Raw genomic sequence first — 23,624 nt, 5'->3', positions numbered from 1 at the left:
ATCGTTTGGAGGGAGCGATTGCGTATGGGGCGGACGCCCTGTACGATCTTCTGCGAGTGCAAGCCAAGGCAATGGTTTTCGCAGTCTCGGCCAGGTGCCTTCTCTGGCTGAGAAATTGGTCTGCGGATGCCTCTTCCAAAGCACAGTTGGGAACCCTTCCCTTCAAGGGCCAGTTGCTTTTTGGTGAGGACCTAAAGCAACTTATCAAATCCCTGGGAGAAAATAAGGTTCATAAGTTGCCGGAGGTCCACCCGAAACAGTCTAAGTCCTTCTTACCCTCTCACACTAGATTTAGAGGGCAACGTCGTTTTTCCACAGGGCAAGGGGTTGTTCCCGAGGGGTAATGCTTCCCTATCTCAATCCTGGCCTCATTCCTTTCGGGGACGTCAGCCTTTCAGGGATAGTAGTCAGCAACACTTGGTCACCAAGTCCTCCTCTCAATGAGATGGGGCCGGCTCATTCCTCCCAGTTTCTCGGGGAATGGGGCCACTATAACGACGGACCAGTGGGTCCTAGAGGTGATAGAAAAAGGCTACGTGTTAGAATTTGCTCGAGACCTACCGGATCTTCACTTGATCTCCCCCTGCGGAAGTTGAAAGAGGCCTGCGGTCGAACAAACCCTGTGCAGACTGCTGGAACTGGGGGCCATAGTCCCAGTCCCAGTGGAAGAACAAGGTTCCGGCCAATATTCCATCGACTTCTTCGTGCCCAAAAAGGAGGGCTCCTTTCGTCCAATTTTGGATCTCAATCATGTCAACCGGGCTCTCAAGGTTCCCCATTTTCGGATGGAAACCTTGAGGACGGTGATAGCAGCAATTCGATCCGGAGAATTCTTGGCCTCGCTCAGTCTGACGGAGGCCTACTTACACATCCCGATTCGCTGCGATCACCAGCGGTATCTTCGGTTCGAGATACTGGGCCAACATTTTCAGTTTCAAGCACTCCCCTTTGGTCTTGCCACGGCGCCGTGCACTTTCACCAAGGTAATGGTGGTAGTGGCGGCCACCCTGCATCGAGACGGAGTCCTAGTCCATCCTTACCTGGACAATTGGCTCATTCGGGCCAAATCAAAGTCTCTTTGCCAGCTGGCAGTCAGCAAGGTCCTGTCGTGTCTGACTCTCTGGGGTGGATCATCAACTTTCCCAAGAGCAAGTTTCAACCCTCCCAGACATTGGAATTCCTGGGGGCGCAATTCAACACTCGAGTAGGCAGGGTGTTTCTTCTGGAGGACCGATCGCTCAAACTCAGGTGCCAAGTGCGCAATTTTCTCTCTCTTGCCCTGCCTGGGATTATCTCCAGGCTCTGGGGTCAATGGCCTCCACTATTGATCTGGTCCCCTGGGCTTTTGCGCATATGCGTCTGTTACGAAAGCCTGCTATCCCGCTGGAAACCGGTATAGGAACAGTTTCAGACGCCCCTGCCGCTCTCCGAGTCTAACATCGCAGAATTGCAGTGGTGGCTATTGCCTGCCCATCTTCAGAAGGAGATGTCCCTTCTGACACCGCAGTGGATCGTGGTAACAATGGACGCCAGCCTCTCCGGCTGGGGAGCTGTATGCCAGACCCAGTCTGCTCAGGGGTATTGGTTTCCGACCCAATCTCGCTGGCACATCAATTGAGCGGTCCGACTGGCTGTCAAGGCCTTCCTTCCCCTACTCCTCCTCAAGGCGGTGCGGGTCCTGTCGGACAATTCCACCACCGTTAGTCTACATCAATTGACAAGGGGGCACCATGAGTCGCCTAGTCGCTCTGGAAGCCAGCAGGCTCTTCGCATGGGCGGAACGTCACCTAGAGTGCTTAGCAGCATCCCATATTGCGGGGAAGGCGTCCCATATTGCGGATTTCCTCCGTCACCAGAGGTTAGACCCAGGCGAGTGGGAATTGTCAGATGCAGTGATGAACCTGATCATCCGCAGGTGGGGTCCCCCTCACTTGGATCTGATGGCCACCATGACCAATGCAAAAGCTCCTCGGTTCTTCAGCCGCAGACAGGAACATTGTGTGGAAGGGGTGGATGCCCTGGTCCTTCCCTGGCCCTGCGACATTCTTCTGTACGTGTTCCCTCCTTGGCCGTTAGTGGGCAAAGTACTCCGAAGAATCAAGCTTCATCGCGGGCCTATCATTCTAGTGGCTCCGGAATGGCCTCGCAGGCCGTAGTTTGCGGACCTTGTGAATCTAGCCATGGATGGTCCCCTACGCCTCGGTCATCTTTCCCATTTTCTTCGGCAGGGTCCCGTATTTTTCGATCACGCGGATCGCTTCTGTCTAGCGGCCTGGCTTTTGAATGGCGGAGATTGAGAAAGAAGGGATATAAGGAAGAAGTTATATCCACTCTGTTATGGGCCAGGAAGCCGACTACCTCGCTTGCTTATGTCCGAGTTTGGAAGGTTTTTGAAAATGCATGTGTCGCCTCGGGTATCTCAGCTCGTAAGGCTCTGGTTTCACAGGTTTTTTCTTTTCTCCAGAACGGTCTCGCCAAGGGGTTGTCGTCCAGTTCCTTGCGAGTGCAGGTCTCCGCTCTCGGTTCCCTCTTAGGCACCATTGACGGTTATTCAGTGGTGGCTCATCCGGATGTCGTCCGTTCCTCAAGGGAGCCAAGCACTTGAATCCTCCAGTCTGGGTTATTTGTCCCTCGTGGAATCTTAACTTGGTTCTCCGGGTTCTCTGTGAAGCTCCTTTTGAATCCTTAAGGAGGGCTACGCTCGAGGATTTGACTCTCAAAACCATCTTCTTATTGTCCATTTGTTCAGCCAGAAGAATCTCAGAGCTCCAAGCATTGTCATGCTGAGAGCCTTTTCTACGTTTCTCGGATTCAAGGGTATCCCTTCTTTCTTGCCAAAGGTCATGTCTTCTTTTCCTGTCAATCAGTCCGTGTAACTTCTGGCTTTTTCTTCGTCAGAAGTAGCAAATACAGCTGGGGGTGATCTGCAGCGCCTCGATATGAAATGGGTCTTGCTGCGTTACCTTGAGGTTAGAAATGAGTTTCGGGTCTCTTACCACTTTGTTTGTTCTGTGGAGTGAGCAAAATAAAGGTAATAAGGCTTCCAAGGCAACTATCGCACGTTGGCTAAAGGAGGCCATTGTGTCGGCTTACATCTGTAAGGGTCGGCCCGTGCCAGAAGGCTTAAAAGCTCATTCCTTACGGTCTCAGGCTACTTCTTGGGTGGAGAGTCGATCGGTCTCTCCGCAGGAAATATGTAGGGCAGATACTTGAAAATCCCTGCATACTTTTGCTTGTCATTACCGTCTGGATGCGCAGGCACCAGTCTTTGGCTCCTTCGGGCGGCAGGTTCTTCGAGCGGGACTATCTCGGTCCCACCCTGTTTAGGGAAGCTTTGGTACATCCCACGGTCTGGACTGATTCGGATACGTACAGGGAAAGGAAAATTGTTCTTACCTGTTAATTTTTGTTCCTGTAGTACCACGGATCAGTCCAGACACCCGTCCGTACTAGATCTGATACGTCCGCTCGAATGTTCTGTCTTTTTCTACAGGTTTTTTCAATTATCTGATTTATTGTCTACTATTACTAAAGGCACCAGAAGCATCTAACAGATGAAAATAAAATTGTATGCAAGAGCGTTTTTATTCATACATAATCCTTTCTATTGTTCACTTATTCAATTTGTTAGTTTTTTCTTATTGCTTGCTTGATCTTTGGGAAGTTATATCTGCTTTGAAAGTACTTTATACTGAAGGGGTGTAGGGTAGGCTCTGTCCTGATATAGGATACCCTTACAGTTTTGGTCTGTCTCCATCTGCTGGACAGGAGGCTCAACCCACGATCTGGACTGATCCAGAGTAGTACAGGAACGAAAATTAGCAGGTAAAAACCAATTTTCCTTTGGGGGTGGAGAATCTCACAAAAGCGAACCCCCCCATTTTGCAGTCACTTAAAGGTGGTTCTTTCCTCTTTCAGAAGTGACCCTGTCAGTAAATGCATTCGTGGCCTGACAAGGCAGTGGGTCTGTGTGGATATGTTAGGATTTCACCTGCTATGAAGCTTCATCCTACCCTGTTGACTTCTGCAATAATGCCTCCTCACCAGCAGACGTTTCTAATGAGCCCTGCTTCCAGCCATCAGAGCCATCTCCTCACTGCCAGCCTGACTATGCCTGTGGTACAGCCTTCTGGCCTCCAGGAGCCCTCAGTGAGCTTAGCTACCTGCCTTGTCAAGCTCCTCCTCCTTGCCTGCACCATACTCTGGCCTCCAGGAGCCCTCAGTGAGCTTAGCTACCTGCCTTGCCAAGCTCCTCCTCTTTGCCTGCACCATACTCAAACTCCAGCCCTACATAACCTTGTATCACTATTAGACCAGTGCCTTTGCATGGAGTTGCCCTTGGTTTCTTGACCTGGCTGCTATTTATTTGCCTTGTCTTGTAGTTTCTGGGCTTTCTTGCTTCTTGTCTTGTCTTGTGGTCTCCAGGCCTTCTTGCTCCTTGCCTTGTGACCTATCCAGGCCCACCTTTGACTTGTAGCCTCTGGATCTTCTTGTTCTTTACCTTGGTCGCTGCCTACTCAGGCCTTTCCCTGCCCTCTGGTCTGTCTAGGCATTGCCTTGCTTTGTGGCTTTTCTAGGCCTCTCCTTGTCTTACCCCTCGGGGCCTTAACTTGCCTAGCGTCCTAAGGGCTACTTGTATTGCTGCCTTCAGACTTTTATGTTCCTTGTTCCATGTTGTCCTTTTCTTGCCCTGTCCTGTCATGTCTTTGTCCAGTCCTTGCCTGCACTTAAGCCCCATTTCTAGTCCTTGCCTGCACTCATGCTTCATTTCTAGTCCTTGCCAGCACTAAAGCTCCAATTCCTGTCCATATCTGCACCCACTCTGTCCAGCCTATTCCAGCCTATAAACATTCACCATGAAGTACTGCTGCTGTAGCCAAGCCCTACTGGCCCCCAGCACCCAACCTGCAGAGAAGGGGGCTGGCTAGTCAGAAAAGCGGCCTCAGCCTTGACTTGCAATCCTGTGCCACACCTAAGCCGGAACCTGAGTCATAACAGCATTTCCACTTGTGTGTCACGGTATTCTCTCAAGTCATAGGTTTGATACTTTTGTTTGGTTGATGGGCAGTCTGCTCTGCTGGTCAGACTACTCTCCTCTAGTAACACAGAGTTTTCAGATCTGCGAAGAAGTCCTTTTCCACAGGGGCTGCTTCTTATAGCATTCCTGTTTTTGCTCTGAGTAGAGAGGTTCCCGGACATCTTCAGATTACTCTCACCTTGCTGGAGTCTAGGACTCTCTCAATATACATTGCCTATGTTTACTGAGGGTAGATGGACTCTGTGGGCTCTGTGGGCAGAGGCAACTCCCTGCTGGGATTGGTTGGGAAGTCTCCCAATTGTATTTTCACCCTGGAGGCTGTTTCCTTTGTCTTGCAGCCTTGTTGTTCACTTCTTCTGACTTTCAGTCTGATAGTCCAGGAGGAAGCCAGGGGCACATGGGAGTGGTCATCACATGTACTTTCATAGAAGGAATGAAATCCTTCCCTGCTTGGGCCAGATCCCTGGCCAAGAGGCTTCCCTGTTGCCTGGCTTCCCCTGATGGTGAAGTACATCATTTAGCTGAGTTTCAGTCACAGCTCATTGCCCTGCTCAATATCTTGGCATGGGGCTCCTAGTGGAGAAGTAGCCCTTCATGCCTCATCATTCTGGTTTTTATCCAGAACTTGGACTTGTAGTAGTTCAGCGGGTAGGATCTGCTGCAGACCCTGATGCTTCTTGCCATTTTTTTCTCCGGGTAGACATTTGGTTTCCATGCATGCTGTTCTTTTTGGACATATTTTGGGCGTCGCTCTGCATGCCCAATCTGTATTGTTATTCGGTTGATAATGAACTTCAGTTTTCTTTCTGCTGCATTCTCTAGCCCCAGCTGATTTTTATCTTGTGACATCAAAAATGAAAAAACAAAAAACTTTTTGCGATCTTGATCTAAGAGCTTTTTTCTCTTGTACTTAGTAAATGTGTCCCTTTGCCTGTACCTATGGGATCCTAGGCCTACTGATGCTAGTCAGAATGAATTGATTGGAAGCACTGACCTTTATTGGTTTTTGTGCAGCTCAGTGGGCTTCTCGCCCTGTGCTCACATTGTGCTCCTACCTTTGGATGCCTTGCTGCGTATCGGAGTTTCTGTCTCTGTCTGTTATGCCAGTCTCTTTGAGGTGAAAAGCCCAACTCTTTTCCCTCCTAGAGCCCTTATAAGTTGAAATCAGTTTTCCATGAATTACTGTAGAACATCAACAGGTTGATGCATATCTCTTCCATAAATGGAAAATTAAGGACAAGACAGATTGTGGCCATGCAGCTGAAACTATGGCCCATGTAGTGAAACACTGTAATTTGTTCTCCTTCAATGGAGGAATAGGAAAACTTTCATCTTTTCATGGTTGATATTTACCTTCTGAACATATTGCCATATGTAAGAATAGAATTGTGACTTTTCTGCAGGTATAGATATTCAGAGGAATAGCCGTGTTAGTCTTATGTAGCAAAAATGACATGAGGCGAGTGGCAACCAATTTATTGAGGCATGAGCTTTCAAGGACAGACGTGGACAAGTTCCACCTGACTCATGTCATTTTACTGCAGGTAGATGCTTTCAACACATTCTCGTCCTGTTTCCTTCCTCTTGTAGGTTGCACCTACACCACCACCCTTGTTAATCTGCAAATCTTAGAGTAGCAAACTTTAAAACTTCCCAGTTATCTTTATGTTTTAGTCAACCCTTTGTGTGCCATTGCAACCTTACCAATATTTTTATTATGACAAGATTGCATTTCTCTCATGTGGCTTTCAGATGTCACAGTTGGCAATAAGTGCAATATTGTATTTAACAACAAAATCATTATATGGTATTAATTTTCTTTGTATTGTTTTATGCTGACCTGTAATTCACCTAGCATGGTATGTTCCAATATAGACAGATGACAAATATTTTAAATGAAATAAATAAAGAATATGTTCCACCCTTATTTCCAAGTGTTTGCCTATTGTGTACTGATTCCAGTGATCTGTTTTTCAGAGAGATTGGTACTATTATCAGATCGCTGGGTTGCTGTCCAAGTGAAGGGGAGCTTCATGATATGATTGCAGAAGTAAGTGTTTCATGTTTTTCCTTTTAGCTTGTACCTTGAGTCCATATTCAAAGGTTTATTCTCCAGCTTAAGTTCAGGAGTTAACCAAACAAATCCCAAATTTTCAATTTCCTACCCCTTGCAGCAGATAAATTTTAGCTGGGTAAATCATTTCCCAGCTAAAGCTTACCTGAATAAAAAAGAAGCAGTGTTGGAGTGTTCTAGAGGTGGGCTTTAATTTTAGTCTGTTAGCGCTGATATTCAGCGTTATCTGGATAAAGTAAGTATGGTCATGCTGGAGAGCTGTCTTTAAAGAAATCCATTTAACTGTGGCTTTAGCTGGGTATATTCAGCGAAATACGTATCCAGTTATATTCTTCTGAATATCCAAGTATGCCATACCCAAATAACATTCCTCCTCCCCGGTTTGCTCAATATGGATCTCTTGGTATAATTATTTTGCAGTCAGTTTTAGATATGCCACATGTAGACTCTTAAAGACAGCATCTATGTATTCTATGAAATGACATGACCATTGACAGTACCACTACTTCTGAAGTGCAACAAGGCCAAGCTTCTTTCTGCTGTGCAGATGCATAGTTATGTGTTTGACTGGCTTAAAGAAAGATAGAGATCTGTTTAGTCAAGCCTTCTAATTCCCTCACAGCTCTCTGTGGGTAATCCAGGAAAGGTGAAAAATGCTGTGCATCTACAGTACAGTGGAAAACAGTGCCTTTGCAATCCACATATATACAGGCCGATACAGTACAGTGCGCTCCGGAGGAGCCGATACAGTACAGTGCGCTTCGGTGGAGCACACTGTTAACCGGCATTTGGATGTGCATTTTCGACGAGCTAGCTTTACCCCTTATTCGAAAACGTGCGTCCAAACCCCCCCCCCCCCCCCCCCCCCGAGACTAATAGCGCCCACAACATGCAAATGCATGTTGATGGCCCTATTAGTCATTCCTGCGCGATACAGTAAGTAAAATGTGCAGCCAAGCCGCACATTTTACTTTAAGAAATTAGCGCCTACCCAAAGTAGGCGTTAATTTCTGCCAGGTGCCGGTGCCGGCGCCTCTGACTTAATATCATGGCGATATTAAGTCAGAGGTCCCAAAAGTTAAAAAAAAGTTAAAAATTAAAAAAAAAATGTTTAAAGCAGCCTGCGGCTCGTGGGTTGAAAACCGGACGCTCAATTTTGCCGGCGTCCGGTTTCCGAACCCATGGCTGTCAGCGGGCTCGAGAACCGACGCCGGCAAAATTGAGTGTCGGCTGTCAAACCCGCTGACAGCTGCCGTTCCTTTCGAAAAAGAGACCTGTGCGCTCACCCGCTCTCCCGCGAACTTTACTGTATCGGCCCGATAGTGATCAGTGAAAGATCCTGCATCAGAATTCTTCCCTAGAGTCTTACTACATTATCATATCCCCAAGTCCTTCTTATCCCAAATCTTTAAAATTTTAGTGTTATAGTCATTACTATCTGTTAGCAAATGTTCAATAGTTCCATCATGATCTGAGTAAAGAGTTGTTCCTCTGAAAATAGTTTAATCTATGTCCCCTTAGCCTAGGAGAATATCTCTTTGTTATGTAAGCTGTGCCTCTGAGATTTATTTATTTATTTACGATTTTTATATACCGATGTTCATCTCAAAAAGAGATATCACATCGGTTTACAATAAGGTCCGATTGATATTCATACAGTGTAATTAAATCCTACTTCAATCATATTTTTTCGAATGTAACTAGCCACAGATTAGACTAACTTTCTGTATATGTATTAGGCTGTGCATTTGTTTAAAGTGAATGGGGGTATCCAAAAGAAATGGGCCCCATTTGTTTCATGTGTGGATTCCATGAAAAGAGTGGAGTTCATACCACAAATGAAAGATATCCTATTCATTTCATTTGTTTAGTTCTCATTGATTTCTATGGGCCTGTAGCGGTCTTCTTGATAGGGACCCAGCTGGCACTGATGATGAGACTGATCCTTACTCTCTGAAGGATGGGGAGATTCCTCTGGGACTGGAACTGTATAGGACTATGTTGCAGTTCTTTCATAGAGATGACTTACTGGCTCTGATTTCCTAGACATTAAAGTTGCTGGGAGTACCTGGGGCTGATTCCATGTCTGAGCCAAAGAAAAATACCATTTTGTATTCTTTGTGCAAAACCTCTTGTTTTTTCCCAGTTATGGAGGCCATTCAAGAATTGATTGATCTTGAGTGGAGCGCCCCAGAGGCTAATTTCAAAGGGGGTTGAGTCTTGGAAGGCCTGTATCCTCTGGATCCAGTGGTGAGAGAGCGGTTGTGTTTTCCGAAAGTGGACACACTTGTGTGTGCCGTCTCCAAGCGGACGACTATCCCTGTGGAGGGAGGAGCAATCTTGAAGGATGCACACAATAGAAGGATTGAGGCCATCATAAGCAAGCATTTGAAGCCTTGGTGATGACCTTGCAGATAGCTTTTTGTTGTTCCCTGGTGGCTTGGTCTTGTTTACTTCTCTCTCAGGAGGTCGATGAATCTGGAGTGAATTCCAGGGTAGTTATGGAGCCAGGGGCTGCCTTTTTGGCAAATGTGGGCTGTGATTTGGTCTGCACCTCAGCCAGAGGGTTGGCTTTGGTAATAGCAGCCCATATCAGTTATGGCTGAGAAATTGGTCAGCAGATGCAACCTCCAAGGCTAACCTTATGAAATTGTTCTTTAAAGGCTCGTCTTTGAGAGCGAGTTGGAGAAAATGGCCAATAAGTGGGGCAGATCCCTGGTTCCTCAATTGACAGAGGATAAGAAGCAGACTTTGGCATGAGAGGTTGTGCTAGGGGATCCAAGCGTTTTCAACCCTACAGTGAAGCGACCTTTCGGTAGGTCTCAGACCTTTTGTCCCAGACAGCCCAGACGTGGCGTAGGCTTGGGTAGTGGAACCTCCTGAGCCTCCCAATGAAGGTGTGCCGACCCACCCCCGAGAATAGGAGATGGGGTTTTTTTCTCTCTCATTTATCAGAGGTGGGTCGAAATCACATTAGGCCAATGGGTCTTGGAGGTGATAGAAAATGACTATATGCTGGAGTTTTGCAGTATTCCTTGGGACTTGTTCATGGTGTCTCCTTGCCACTCCCACCAGAAGAGGCAGGCGGTGGAGTATACATTGTCAAGGCTCCTCAGTCTAAGGGCTGTGGTTCCAATGCCCACAGCTCAAGAAAATACGGGCCAATATTCCATTTATTTTGTTATGCCCAAGAAGGAGAGCTCTTTCGTTCCATCCTGGATGTCAAAGGGGTCAAACGTCATTTGTGGGTGACTGATTTTTGCATGGAAACATTGTGCTCATGATAATGACCATGCAGTTGGGGGAATTTCTGATCTTCTTGGATCTGTCCGAGGCTTTCCTGCATATTCCCATCCGGCTAAAGTACCAACGATTTCTGCAATTCGCGGTTTTGGGTCATCATCATCATCAGTTTCAAGCACTGCCTTTTGGTCTGGCCACCACGCCCAGAACTTTTTCCAAGGCTATGGTGGTGGTGGTGGTGGCAGAGTTGAGACAACTTGGACAACTGGCTGATTCGGGCCAAGTCTCTGGAAGAGAGCTGCCTGGTAACCCGCAAAGTGATCTCCTTGTTGCAGGAGCTCAGTTAGGTGTTGAACCTGGCCAAGAGCAGTCTTCAGCCATCCCAGTCGCTAGAGTATCTCAGTGTTTGGTTTGTCAAGAACCAGGGCAGGGTATTTAGAAGTTGTTGGCGCAGATGCGTCTGTTGATGAACACAATACACCTGACCGTGTGGTCCTATCTACAGGTGCTCATTTTAATGGCAGTGACCATGGATGTGGTGCATGGACGAGGGCGCATATGCGTCCTCTTCAGCACTCCCTGATATGTCATTGGATCCCACAGTCTCAGGATTATTCGATTTGGCTCCACCTGCCAATGGAGGTCTGCTCTCAACTACAGTGGTGGTTACAAGCGGATCATCTCAGAAAGGAGGTTTCCCTAAAATCACAGGACTGGCTTGTATTCATGACAGATGTGAGCCTCCAGAGTTTGGGAGCTCACTGTCAAGCACTGACAGCGCAAGGGTGCTAGAGTGAAGAAGAGTCTCTCTGGAATATCAATCGGCTGGAAGCCCGGTGGGGTCCAGTTGGCATGCTTACAGTTTGGCAACAGGTTGCAGGGTCGAGCGGTCTGGATAATGTCGGACAATGCAACGACATCAATATGCAGGGAGGAACCAAGAGCCAGCAAGAGTCACAGGAAATAGACCAATTTATGGAATGGGTGGAAGTGCATCTGCAGAAGATTTCATCCTTACACATTGCAGGAAAAGACTATGTAATAGCAGATTTTCTCAGCAGGTGGAGTCTAGACCCAGGAGAATGGGTATTGTCAGACGAGACGTTTCAGCTAATAGTGAATCGCTGGGGAGTCCATAACAGCATAAGAAATTGCCATGCTGGCAAGGGTTCGTCAAGCCCAGCATCCTGTTTCCAACAGAGGCCAAACCGGGCCACAAGAACCTGTCAATTACCCAAACACTAAGAAGATCTCATGCTACTGATGCAATTAATAGCAGTGGCTATTCCCTAAGTAAACTTGATTAATAGCCGTTAATGGACTTCTCCTCCAAGAACTTATCCAAACCTTTTTTGAACCCAGTTGCACTAACTACACTAACTACATCCTCTGGCAACAAATTCCAGAGCTTAATTGTGCGTTGAGTGAAAAAGAATTTTCTCCGATTAGTCTTAAATGTGCTACTTGCTAACTTCATAGAATGCCCCCTAGGCCTTCTATTATTTGAATGTGTAAATAACCGATTCACATCTACTCATTCAAGACCTCTCATGATCTTAAAGACCTCTATCATATCCCCCCTCAGCTGTCTCTTCTCCAAGCTGAACAGCCCTAACCTCTTCAGTCTTTCCTCATAGGGGAGCTGTTCCATCCCCTTTATCATTTTGGTTGCCCTTTGAGATGTGGCGACCAGAACTGTACACAGTATTCAAGGTGAGGTCTCACCATGGAGCGATACAAAGGCATTATGACATTTTCTGTTTAATTAACCATTCCCTTCCTAATAATTCCCAACATTCTGTTTGCTTTTTTGACTGCTGCAGCACACTGAGCCGACGATTTTAAAGTATTATCTACTATGATGCCTAGATCTTTTTCCTGGGTGGTAGCTCCTAATATGGAACCTAACATCGTGTAACTATAGCAAGGGTTATTTTTCCCTTATGCAGCACCTTGCATTTGTCCACATTAAATTTCATCTGCCATTTGGATGCCCAATCTTCCAGTCTTGCAAGGTCCTCTTGTAATGTATCACAATCCGCTTGTGATTTAACTACTCTGAATAATTTTGTATCATCTGCAAATTTGATAACCTCACTCGTCGTATTCCTTTCCAGATCATTTATATATATATTGAAAAGCGCCAGTCCAAGTACAGATCCCTGAGGCACTCCACTGTTTAATCCTACTCTCTGTTTCCTGTCTTTTAACCAGTTTGTAATCTACGAAATTGTAATCTACGACATTGCCTCCTATCCCATGACTTTTTAGTTTTCTTAGAAGCCTCTCATTTCTGGACCTGCTGGCAACTTCCGTAATACGAAGGTTCCTCGATTCTTCAGTCACAGGAGAGATCCGAATTCACTGCGCATCAATACTGTCGTGCAGGAATAGTCTGTATGCCTTTCCCCCAAGGCCCATGTTGGGCAGAATGGTTCGGAGGGTTGAGAGTCACAGAGGGATAGTGCTTTTGGTGGCACCAGATTGGACCAGGAGACCATGGTATGTGGATCTGCAGAATCTCCTGGTAGACACCCCGCTCTGGTTTCCAGCACACAGTGATCTGTTGCAGCCGGGGACTGTTCTTCACAAAGATCCAACTCGATTTTGTCTTATGGTATGGCCCTTGAGAGGGCTCGCTTGCTTAAGTGTGGATATTCTGCTGCGGTGATTGCCACCTTGCTATGAGCAAGAAAGTTCTTCACTTCCTTAGAATATGTATGTGTTTGGTAAGTGTTTGAGGCTTGGTGTACAGATTGAGGGCTGGTTCCTCGTTGCATTAAGATCCTGCTCATTTTGGAATTTTTGCAGGATGGATTGAATAAAGGGTTGACCCTTAATTCCTTAAAGGTACAGCTAGCGGCTCTTGCTTGTTTCAGGTGACAGGTGAATGGTGGACCCTTGTTGGCTCATCCAGATGTGACCAGTTTCTTGAAAGGAGTAAAACATCTTCGTCCTTCCTTGTGGTTACCGGTGCCCTTGTGGAGTCTCAATCTGGTTTTGGATTTCTTAGCAGTTCCTATGTTTCGACCAATGCATAACTTTTCCTTGAGGTTGCTGACATTGAAAACGGTGTTTTTTGTGGTAATTTGTTCTGTACGTAGAATATCTGAGCTGCAGGCCTTGTCTTGCCAGGCGCCGTTCCTTCAAGTGACTCCAGGGGCGATACAGCTGCTTTCTGTTCCTTCCTTTTTGCCAAAAGTGGTCTCGGATTTTCACTTGAATCAGTACATTTCCCTGCCATCTCTGGATAGGGAAAGAGATGTGGAGGAATATCACCTGTAGTGGCCCTTGGATGTCAAGAGACATATCGTGAGGAATCTGGAAGACGGATCAATTGTTTGTCCTCCATGGTGGAGTGAGCTGGCTTCGTGGGCTACAATAGCTTGCCATAGATTGATCCTGTCTTCTGGAATAGGAATTGGGAGTGTTTGAAATAAGTAGTTTAACCTTGGTAGGATATTCATTTTTACTATTGAGATTCTCCCATCTAAGAATAAGGTGCTCTATCCCATTTCTGTAGGTCCTGTTGGATCTTGTCCCAGTTCCCATTATAATTAGTATTGATGAGATTATTTATCCTGGCTCCAATTTTCACCCCTAAGTATTTTACTTCCACTGCTACAATTTTAAAGGGGAAAAACTGCTTAAGAATTGCAACCTGTTCAAGAAGGAGTGTAAGTTCAAAAATTCAGATTTCTCGGCATTCAGTTGGTGACCTAAGATTTTGCCAAATCTAATTTTGCATTAAAAAGGGCAAGGAGTCCTCTGGATGAGCTACCATAAACAGAACATCATCTGCAAACATGGGGAGCTTGTACTCTGAGTCGCCTACCACCAGACCCCGGATTTCCTTAACAGAGCGGATTTTAATGGTGAGCGGTTCTAAATATGGAGCGAATAGTAATTGTGATAGGAGGCATTTCTGTCTTGTACCTCTTCCTATTGAGAATGCTTCCGAGTAGCCTCTGTTCACCTTTTATTTATTTATGTATTTATTTATTTATTTAAAAGCTCTTCTATACCGTCGTTAAGTTAGATAACCGTCACAACGGTTTACAGCAAGGCACGATAATGAATAAAGTAAGTGGTATAGACTACAATTAATCATGTGCCATCATAGTGCGGTAACAATTCACTTCAATAAACTATGTATGTACATTAAGTTTGTCTGTAGGGAGCATATTAGACAGAAAGAATTTAACCTTAATGTGCATTTGTAGGTTACAAATAACAATTTCTAGTTTGGTACATCCTAATCAATCAACTGTTTTTTCCTTCTCTTTATCTTTATAAAAAGCTTGTTTAAATAGCCAGGTTTTCAGATTGGATCTGAATATTTTGAAGTTTCTCTGCAGTCTTATTTCGAGTGGCATGGTGTTCCATAGCACGGGGTCAGCCAGTGATAGTGCTCTCTCCCTAACTTGCGTGAGGCGTGCTGTTTTGACAGAGGGAACAGTTAGTAGAGCCTTATTAGCAGATCTTAGGTTTCTTTGTGGGACATGTACGCGCAGAGCAGTGTTAAGCCAGTCAGCGTTTTCATCGTGGATTAGTTTATGTATTATGCATAAAGCCTTATATTGAATTCTTTGTTCAATTGGGAGCCAGTGTAAATTGGCAAGTGTTCCTGTAATGTGATCATTCTTTTTTTTGCCAGTCAAAATTCTAGCAGCTGAATTTTGTAATATTTGTAGTGGCCGAATTGTGGATTGTGGTAGTCCTAAAAGTAGGGAGTTGCAGTAGTCTGTACTTGCGAATATCATTGCCTGTAAAACTGTGCGGAAATTGTTTAGTGTTAGTAGAGGTTTAAGTCATCTTAGGATCATTAGTTTCGCATATCCTTCCTTTGGGGTAGATTTTTTTAAAAAGCGCGATCGCGTACTTTTGTTTGCGCAGCAGGCGCAAACAAAAGTACGCTGGATTTTATAAGATACGCGCATAGCCGCGCGTATCCTCTAAAATCCTGAATCGGCACGCGCAAGGCTGCCGATTTTAGGCAGCCTGCGCGCGCCGAGCCGCGCAGCCTGCCTCCGTTCCCTCCCCTCACCTTCCCCTCCCTTCCCCTACCTAACCCACCCCCCCCCCCCGGCCCTATCTAAACCCCCCCCCTCCTTTGTCCCTAGATTTACGCCTGCGAGAAGCAGACGTAAATCTACGCGCGCCAGCGGACTTCTGGCGCGCCGTCTTCCGATCTGGGAGCTGGTCCAGAGGCCTGGACCACGCCCCCGGGCCGGTGCCATGCCCCCGGTACCGCCCCCGAAACGCCGCATCATCCGGTCCCGCCCCCGACACGCCCCCTTCAAAAAACCCCAGGAAATACGCGCGTCCCGGGGCTCTACGCGCGCCGGCGCGCAAGGCCCTGCTCGCGTAAATCCGGGCGGATTTACCTTCTTTAAATTAGGCTTACCATCTTAGGCTTACCATCTTCCGTACATTGTCTGCTGCTAGTCTGCCTGGGATAAAGCCATTTGATCTAGGTGAATCAGATGATCCGCTATTTTTCCTAGCCGCTTGGCTAAAATTTTTGCCAGGATCTTGAGGTCTAGATTCAATAGCGAGATGGGCCTATATGACCCACAGAGAGTGCCATCTCTCCCTGGTTTCACTAGTACTGTGATTCCTGCTTTATTGATTTCTGCTGCAATATTACCATTGCCCAGCAGATCATTATAGGCTGCAGCTAAGGGATTCGCAACTACCTGAGCTAATTGCTTATAGAAGCCCGCCGAAAAGCCGTCTAACTCCGGTGATTTCCCCATCTTTAGTTCGCTGATCACCTGTGTGACCTCTAGCTCAGTTATCTCTATATTAAGACTATCCTGTTGCCATGAAGTTGGTATATATATTTTACTTAAATACTCCATTATGCTAAAAAGATGTTTGCTGTTATAGTTCCCTATAGAACTCAGAGAACCTAGCCCTAATATCTTCATTTACCAAGATCATTTTACCACTCCTATCCTTAATTTTTTTAATCTGATTATTCATGATTCTATTTTTAAAGGACCTGGCCAACATCCTGCTAGCCTTATTGTCTCCCTCAAAGTGCTCCTGATGCACTTTATCTAGGGGGGACAAGTTAGAGGTCTTTAAGATCGAGGGTTCCTGTGAGAAGGCCCAATACATCACTAAGGGAATTTCCAAGCTTTACGTCCTGTTAAATAAAGACCCAGAACAATCTCCTCCACATGTGGTGAAATGGGAAAGTGACCTGAATAGGAGATTAGGAGAAAAGATATGGGACAAGTGTTACCTGCATATAGCCAACCATATCAGCTGCTGTTGTCCAGCAGGGATACAAAATGCTATACAGATGGTACCTGCCACTGTTGAGATTAGCAAACTTTTTTATCCCAGTGTTAGCAAATTTTGTTGGCAAGGATGTGGTATAGAAGGGTCCTTTTATCACATGTGGTGGGAGTTCCAAAGGTAAACCTATTCTGGGATTCGGTGGTGGAACTAATTACAAGAATACTGGGAGTAAATATTTCAAAGGACCCTGCTTTTTTTCTTTTGAATGTGCATCCTCAGGATATGGATCCAGATGTGGCATTTTTGGCACAGCAAATAATTATAACTGCTAGAGGAGAAATGGCTTCCGCTTGGAAAGAAATTCAGTTACCACCACTACAAAAGTGGTCCAGAGGCTACATAAAGTTTTATTACTTAAACCATCTCAGAGCAATCAGACATAAATGGTCAGTCAGGTTTGGCATTCTTACATTCAGTGGCAAAAATATTTACATTAAGGAATTGTATGGGGGGATGGATGAGTTGAATTTAGGGTATTGAATTTGGGGATAAATTCATCAAGGATATAGGAGAATATTTTCAATGTGTCCACTGTATTATTATTTTTGGTTTAGTTGTAAAATGATGTCTTAAGGCTACAGGTGTTAGTAACCACAGAGCCTAGTAGAATTACAAACGTTGCAAGGCTTTGCTTTGATTTTGAGATCTTTATTAAGAAATATTTTAAAAAATATTAAGATAATGCTGAGATAACAGTATATTGACAGTATTAAAGCTGTAAGTTGACAGATTGTATAAGTATTACATATGTTATGTACAATTGGTCAATCGTGTATTATGACACTTGTTATACTTCTTGAACCCTATTGCAAATTTCAAAGAAAACTTGTAAAAGCATTCTTTTTTGAGCCGGCCTTCTTTAGTGTGAGGGGATGATTTTTGTCCTGCCATTATTTATTTATTTATTTATTTATTTATTTATTTTATTTCGAGGCTTTTATATACCGAAGTATAGCAGACTGCCTTCACTCCAGTTTACATGGGAACAACTTAATACAATTTAATCACATTGGAACAACTTATTATAATAAGAACGGTGTTCAAGTCATAGGTTTAAAAAGAGCAACAATTACATACTGGAAACGAACATTTTTTCAACATACGAATTAACCATTTTTAAAGGGAGGGAGAACATAAGGAGAGTTCATTGTTAGGTGAGGGGTAGGTGAGGACTTAGTATATCGGAGAGGGGACAAGGTGTGTTGAAGCTCGGTATTGAAAGGGAATTGATGGCGAGGTGGGGGGGAGGGGGAGAACATTCGAGGAGATTAGAGTGTGTCGTGCATAGGAGTGGAAAGAGTTAGGAATTGCAGGAAGCTTAACCAATGCCATCTCTGAAAGTTTGGTTGAAATACCATGTTTTGAGTTCCTTTTTAAATGATTTGATGTCACTGAGTGAACTCAGGTAGTGTGGTAAGGTGTTCCATAATTTGGGTCCTGCGATGGAGAAGGCTCTGTTCCTCGTGTTGGTCAGTTTAGCTATGCTGAGGGAAGGTATGTCTAGATTCAGTTTGCAGGCTGTTCTGGTTGTACGTTGTGCTTTGTGAAGGTGAATCATGTCATTGAGGGCGGAGTTGGCTTCTTTGTATATTGCATTGTGGACAATTGTCAAAGCTTTGAATTCAATTCTTTGTGCAATTGGTAGCCAGTGGAGGCTTTTCAGAACGGGGGTGATATGTTCTGATTTCTTCTTGCCGGTTAGGATTCTGGCTGTGGCGTTTTGTAACAGTTGGAGTGGTTTTAGAGTGGATTTTGGGAGGCCGATCAGGAGAGAGTTGCAGTAGTCGAGGCTGTTGAAGATGAGGGATTGCAGCACAGTTCGGAAATCTTGATGGTGGAGAAGTGGTTTTAAGTGTTTCAGGATGTGGAGTTTATGAAAGCCTTCTTTCGTTTTAGTTGTGATGTTCTTTTTTAAGTTGAGTTCGTTGTCAATCCAGATGCCGAGGTCCTTTGTAGTGTTTTTCAGTTGGATGCAGATGTTATCGATTTGTAGGAAGTGTGTGGAAGTTGTTGGACCTGAGTTGTTTCTACCTATGAGGATGCATTCAGTTTTATTCATATTGAGGCATAATTTTAGTTGGTTTAGCTTGTCTCTGATAGCGATTAGGTGGTTGGCTGTGGTGTTCAGTGTCTCTTCGATAGTGGTGGATATAGGGATGAGTAGTTGAATGTCATCTACATACAATATAGTATGTTATGCCAAGACTTGAGATGAAGTAGCAGAGTGGGAGTAGGTATATATTAAAGAGGGTGGCAGATAGGGCGGAGCCTTGTGGTACCCCGGTATCAAGTGGGAGAGGATTAGATGAATTGTTGTTAATGGTGACCTTGAAGTATTTTTCTTTTAGGAAGGAGGTGAACCAACTTAGTGTTTTGCCATCAAGACCGATATGCGCAAGTCTTGATATCAGGCTTTCATGGTCTACCGTATCGAACGCCGCGGAGAGATCAAGTAGAACTAGTAGGTGATTTAGTTTGTCGTCAAGGCCCCTGATTAATTTATTTGATAGATTGATTAGAAGAGTTTCTGTACTTCTGTTTTTCCTGAATCCGTGTTGTGCTGAATCATTGCTGCTTTCTCAGTCATCTTGGCGAGTAGGGGGAGGTTTGAGATGGGGCGGTAGTTATTCAGATCTGCAGGATCAAGGTTCTTCTTTTTCAAGATTGGTGTGATTGTTGCTGTTTTTAATTGGGTTGGAAGTATCCCTTCTTCGAGTGATTTGTTTATGATTGCTGCTATGGTCGGGGCAATGATGTGCGCCATTTCTTTCAGGTCTCGGGTTGGGATTATATCTAGCTCGTGGCGTGCTAGGTTGATTTTCTTAGCATGTTTTCAGCGTCTTTGTTGGATATTGGTACGAAGTTCGACCAGGGTGTTATGGTTGATTGTTTGATTTGGTCCTCCGTGTTTGAGTGGGTGTTGAAGGAGCTGGTTATCTTGCTTATTTTGTTCTTAAAGAACAGGGCTGGTCTTGGCTTAGGTTATTTGTATTTGTTGTGGCGGTGCTGTTGTTGTTTTCTTCAATCAGGTTTCTTACGATGTTGAACAGAGCGTTAGAACTATTTGAGGAATTCTTTATCTTTTGACTATAGTAGTCGCGTTTGGTGTTCATGATTGTTTTTTTATATGATGCAAGTAGCGTATGGTATCGTTGAGTGGTTGCTGGGCATTTGGATTTTCTCCATTCCTTTTCTAATTTTCTTAGGTTGCTTTTCATTGATCTGAGATGTGAGTTAACCAAGGGTTGTTTTTATCTCTGGTTTTTTTAATCTTTATACTTTGTATTATACTTAGAACTTAATTTTTAACTCCATTTTATGGTTTTCTTTGTTTTCTTTTTCTTTTATTTTCTCTTCTTCTCTTTCTTCTGGTATATTGAGCTCACTTCAGGGTCAATAATATGTGTAAATAAATGAAGGGAGGGAAGGAAGGAGACAAAAGAGAGGGGAAGGATGGAGAGGGAGGGGAGAGGTTAAAGGAAAGAAAACAGGAAAAAAGAGAAAATAGAGGCAGTGATTAACTTTGAAGGATTTGCAAAGAAGGGAAAGTGACTGTAATGGGCATTGGGAAGACAATTGATAATGATGTAGTATTTTCTGTATAATTTGTTTGTGTTTTATGATTATGAATGTTACACTGTATACCGCCAAGAAATGGTGAGTGGAGCTCCAGAAATTTTTTAAATAACTAAAAAGATTAATGTGAGTAGTCTGAAGGAGGTTACATTTGACCGATTGCTGTGTTCTTTCACACTTCTCTGTGCAGTTTACTCATCTTCCACTTCCATCATTTCTCCTGTCTGACCAGCTCTCTTAGGAGTAAATAGAACTCGTTCTGTTCTGTTCTTAGGTAGAAGATGAAGAACCTACAGGATACATTCGTTTTGAAAAATTCCTTCCGATGATGACGAGAGTCTTACTTGAAAGGAGGTGAAAGAATCAACAGTAGCCTGTGTAGAGATCACATTTTAGACATTGTCAGCCACACCTTTAGAAAATGCTGTTGTTGGGACCAACCCAATACCTCAGTATGGATTCATCTTCTGTTTCTTGTGCCAGCCAGAGCTGGGGAATACTACAGTTTTATTGTGCTGTAAATGAAGTTCCCCGTACATATACAGATCAGTCCAGACTCCTGGGTTTTGCCGCCCTTCCAGAAGATGGAGACAGAGAAAGTTTTGCAGACACCACCTCTTAACCTGGTGTGCCACCTGCAGCTCCTCAGTATTTCTCTGTCTCCAGCAGATGGAGGAGGTGCAAAACCTGCAGTTCTGTACCTAGTTAAAAATTAAAAAAAAGAAAAATCCTTTGGAAGGATTCCCTCCAGGAGGTTGGCAGGTCCTAGTGGGACCATCCCTCCTGGTTTTAGAGGAGGTTGAGCAGGGGTGGGGACCTTCCAATGCTTGCAGATGTGCGCTGATCCACACCGGGGGGTAACAACTGGTGGTTCAGTTCCCTCACCTCAGGAGCCTGAAGAGAAGCCTCTGCCACCCTTCAGATAAGCTTTTAGATATTTTTTTCTGTTTTTTGTTCCTGGTTGCTAAAGTTATTGAAAAAAAAAAAAAGAGAGACGGGAAGACTTTTTTTTTCTGTTAGCTTATCAGAGCTGTTACCCATTCGTGGCACGACGTTTTCAGGGAGGTAGTCTTTTGATGCGCAGGCTTTTTTGTGGGGGAGTCTCCTGTATGCACCCCTGCTCTGCAGTGTGCCGCCTGGTCAGACAATCGCAGCCATGCCGGGGCTGGTAGATGTGCTGCTTGTGGTGAGAGTGCCGCGTGCCTCTCTCAGGCCAGCCGCTGTCATCGATTCTTCTCTGGGGGAGGGGGGGGAAGGCAATTCGGCAGGGACTGCGACGGCTTCTTCCTTGCAGCGGGAGACCGGTGGGCCTGGAGTTAGCACGCAGGAGGCTGAGGCTCCATTCCCGCTGAGCGCGGGAATGGCAGCCATTTTGGATTCTTTCTCTGCTAAGACACAGCTTGCAGCAAGGGAGGGGATCTCCCTCCTGTTCTCTCTCCTGCTGATTTTTCCACGGCAAAGGCCAGGGGGGCCTCTGGGAACCTATCTGGGGAGGATCTTGATTCTCACCAGAATTTATGCTTCTTATGCACAAAGCCTTTTTAGCCCAGCAGTCTGGTGCTAAGCGGAGGACTTCAGACCCCTCTCCCAGAAAGAGACCTAGATTTATGGGGGCTCAGGTGCCACTAGGGTCCGGAGGGCCCTTGGCCCTTCTGGTCTGGGGCCACCAAGGAGGGTTCCTCGGAGGATTCTGATTGGGACCTGCCATGTGGGGGTGGTTCTTCCAATGCGGACCCTTCTCATTTTCTGCAGGATCCGGAGGAGGATGTGGGAAAGATTCAGGCGGTGGAAGGCCTTTTCAAAGAGAGGAACTGGGGCCCCTGATTCCACCGGTTCTGGCTGAATTAGGCATTTCTGTTCTGCAAACCCAGCCTGACCAGGAGGATGTAGATCTGGTCATGACCACCTTGAGGGGTCCATCCAAGACTTTCCCTTTTCACATGTCCATTAAGGAGCTAGTGGTCAGGGAGTGGGATACTCCGGAGACTGGGCTTAAAGTTGACAGAGCCATGAACAAACTCTATCCTCTGCCTGAAGACACCGTGGAGTTCTTGCGGGTACCGAAGCTGGATGCTTTGGTATCAGTGGTCACGAAGAGGATCACCATTATGATGGCAGGCGCAGTGGCCCTAAATGATTTGCAGGATAGGAAGCTCAAGGTGCACCTTAAAGAGATCTTCGAGGTGTCTGCTCTTGACATTTGTGCGGCTGTCTGCAGAAGCAGCTTTATGCTCCGAGCCAATTTAAGATGGGTACAACAGTTGCAGAGTAACAGGGATTTGTCAGTCCAGGAATCTAAACAGGCGGAATGGCTGGAGTCCGCAGTCGCTTATGGGGCTGAGATATTGTATGACCTCATTCACCCTTCTTCCAGGACTGTGATGTCTTCGGTCTTGGCTAGGAGGCTTCTATTGTGAAACTGGTCAGCGGATGTCTCGTCGAAGGCTCAACCAGGAGCATTGCCTTTTAAGGGCATACTTTTGTTTGGAGAAGACTTGGAGCAGTTGATAAAACATTTGTGCGATAACAAGGTGCACAAACTTCCAGAAGATAAGCCTAAAGGATCCAAAGGATTTCTCCCTGTCCACTCTTGTTTTCGGGGTCCAAGGCATTTCCTCCAGAGCAGAGCTCTGGGTGGTCGCAGTCTTGGAACCAGCCATTTCATGGGTGCAGAGCGAGCCGAGATGGTCCTGGCCAAGGTAGTGGCAGGCCCAAGCCAGCACAATGAGGTGAGGCCGGCCCACTCCTCAGTCCCAGTCATCAAAGGTCATTTTACTCAATTTTTCGAGCAGTGGTTCAAAATCACGACGGACCAGTGGGTTCTAAACGTGATAGGACAAGGCTACACTTTAGAATTTGCTCAGAAATCTGTTCATGAGATCTCCTTGAGCTAATTGTGCAGCAGACCATACAGCAATTGCGAATGCTGGGAGCCATTGTTCCCGCCCTCAGGGGACGGGACGTTATTCGATTTCTTTTGTAGTAGCAAAGAAGGAAGGGACTTTTTGTCCAAGTCTGGATTTAAAGAAGGTAAACGTGGCTCTCAGAGTTTCCCATTTCCGGATTGAGACTTTGCGGTCTGTCATAGCAGCTGTGTGAAGTGGGGAATTTCTGGCTTTCTTGGATCTGATGGAAGCGTATCTTCACCCAGATCATCAGAAGTATCTCCGGTTTATGATTTTGGGGAAGCATTTCCAATTTTGCACTCTCCTGTTTGGTCTGGCGACAGCCCCGAGGACCCTCACCAAGGTGATGGTGGTCATGGCGGCAGCCCTCTGAAATGAGAGCATTCTGGTCCATCTGTATTTGGACAACTGGCTCATCTTGGTGAAGTTGGAAGTCCCTTGCAGGCAGGCGGTGGACATAGTGTTGTCGCCTGAG

The 23,624-nt window shown here is 45.5% G+C and overlaps 1 protein-coding gene across 2 annotated transcripts in view; it reads left to right on the top strand.

The window, feature by feature from the left end:
- The window catches only part of EFCAB2 (EF-hand calcium binding domain 2), a 122,152-nt gene that overhangs the window by 39,547 nt on the left and 58,981 nt on the right, over window positions 1-23,624 (top strand). For both annotated transcript variants that reach the window (XM_029583001.1, XM_029583002.1), the window contains exons 3-4: window positions 7,016-7,088; window positions 20,518-20,597. In XM_029583001.1, coding sequence (XP_029438861.1) covers window positions 7,016-7,088; window positions 20,518-20,597 — 153 coding nt within the window. The remainder of the gene's footprint in view (window positions 1-7,015; window positions 7,089-20,517; window positions 20,598-23,624) is intronic.

This window comes from Rhinatrema bivittatum, chromosome 17 (assembly GCF_901001135.1).
Source record: "Rhinatrema bivittatum chromosome 17, aRhiBiv1.1, whole genome shotgun sequence".
Classification (NCBI taxonomy): Eukaryota; Metazoa; Chordata; class Amphibia; order Gymnophiona; family Rhinatrematidae; genus Rhinatrema; species Rhinatrema bivittatum.
The sequence above is the reverse complement of the archived record's forward strand: the minus strand, read 5'-3'. Positions and strand labels throughout refer to the sequence as shown.